This window comes from Mus caroli, chromosome 10 (genome assembly GCF_900094665.2).
Source record: "Mus caroli chromosome 10, CAROLI_EIJ_v1.1, whole genome shotgun sequence".
In the NCBI taxonomy this organism is placed as follows: Eukaryota; Metazoa; Chordata; class Mammalia; order Rodentia; family Muridae; genus Mus; species Mus caroli.
In genome coordinates this window covers 73891520-73892956 of record NC_034579.1, presented here as the reverse complement: position 1 = coordinate 73892956, position 1437 = coordinate 73891520, and the positions used below count along the sequence as shown (strand labels likewise).

At 51.8% G+C, this 1437-nt stretch overlaps 1 protein-coding gene across 1 annotated transcript in view; it reads left to right on the top strand.

Moving 5' to 3' along the window:
- The window catches only part of R3hdm4 (R3H domain containing 4), a 7165-nt gene that overhangs the window by 5404 nt on the left and 324 nt on the right, over positions 1-1437 (top strand). The window contains exon 8 of the mRNA XM_021174294.1: positions 679-1437. This exon is cut by the window's right edge and continues 324 nt beyond it. Coding sequence (XP_021029953.1) covers positions 679-779 — 101 coding nt within the window. The 3' untranslated portion in view covers positions 780-1437. The remainder of the gene's footprint in view (positions 1-678) is intronic.

Here is a 1437-nt window from a genome sequence, read left to right as displayed (position 1 = left end):
TTTTTTTAAAGATTTATTTATTTATTATATGTAAGTACACTGTAGCTGTCTTCAGACACTCCAGAAGAGGGCACCAGATCTCATTACGGATGGTTGTTAGCCACCATGTGGATGCTGGGATTTGAACTCTGGACCTTTGGAAGAACAGTCGGGTGCTCTTACCCACTGAGCCATCTCACCAGCCCTCGTCCACTTCTAATGATGGTTGTGAGCCCTCCTTGGCTCCAGGTCCCCCCCCCCCCACCTTTGGTTCTTCTTTTCCTAGTACCTGTCTCTGCTTCCTGCTTAGAGTTGATGGTTTCTATGGCAACACTTGGATTTGATTCTTCTGTTCCCTCTGTGGGAGGAAGCAGCCTCCACTGTATTCTCACACACCTGAGAATTGGGAGAGGCTGTGTGGGGGAGGTTTCTCACTGAATTCAGCTTTGGTCTGAATCGAGTGGGAAGCCTCTAGACAGACTCACAGCTAATGGCTAGCCAGACCTCATCTGGTTTCTTTAATTGTTTAGGCAGGGTCACTGGTGTAGTGCAGGCTGGCCTCCATTGCATTATGTGTATAGTCAAGGTCGGTCTTGAACTCCTGATCCCTCCAACCTCCAGGGCTCTTGCATGCTAGGGAGCCCTCCACACACTGGAACTCTGGCCCAGCTCCTCCAGTCTGCGATGGCTTGTCCGCAGGTGCTGACCTGGAGGGCCGGAGGCAGATGAAAGTCAGCAACCGCCACCTGGATTTCCTGCCTCCAGAGCTTCTGTTGTCTGCCTACCTGGACCAGCAATGATGGCAGAACCCCTGCCAGCCGCCTCGCCCGGCCCAGACCTCTGTCTGCTAATAAGATCTTCCACGCTTTCAGAATTTGAATGCCACCCCTACCCTTCAGGAATCTCCTTGCCCTTGCCCCTTCATGTCCCAGATCACACAGGGAGGCCTTGTAGCTCCCCACCCTGGAACTTGTATTTGGGTGGGAAGACCTAATGGGGCCCTATAGCTCTCCACCCTGGTACTTGTATTTGGGTAGGGAGACCTGCCCGGGGCATTTCCCTGTGTTTTTTCTGTTTAGCTTTCTTTGAGTCAGAAGCTCAGGCAAGGAGTAGCAGACTGTTACCTTTTTTCCCCTCCTAATCCGTTTTAATGAACTTGGCATGTTTTGGGGTAGACTTCTTTTAATTTCTCTTTTGAACTGGGGAGGCACAACCAAAACACCTAGCGCCAGCTGGTAGTGGGCTCTGTTGAGACCCCTGCCTGACCCTCCAGGTTTCAGCTCTGATGAGGGTGGCTGGTCCTCTCTCTAGGACTCTGCAGACCTCCCCAGGACACTTTCTTGCGTGTGTGTCTGTGTGTGTGTGTGCGCGCGCGCGGTGCACATGTATGCACGCCATGTGCCCGGTGAACCTGGACAAGCTTTGTCTCAAGGGCTCATTTTATGCTTTTTTTTTTTT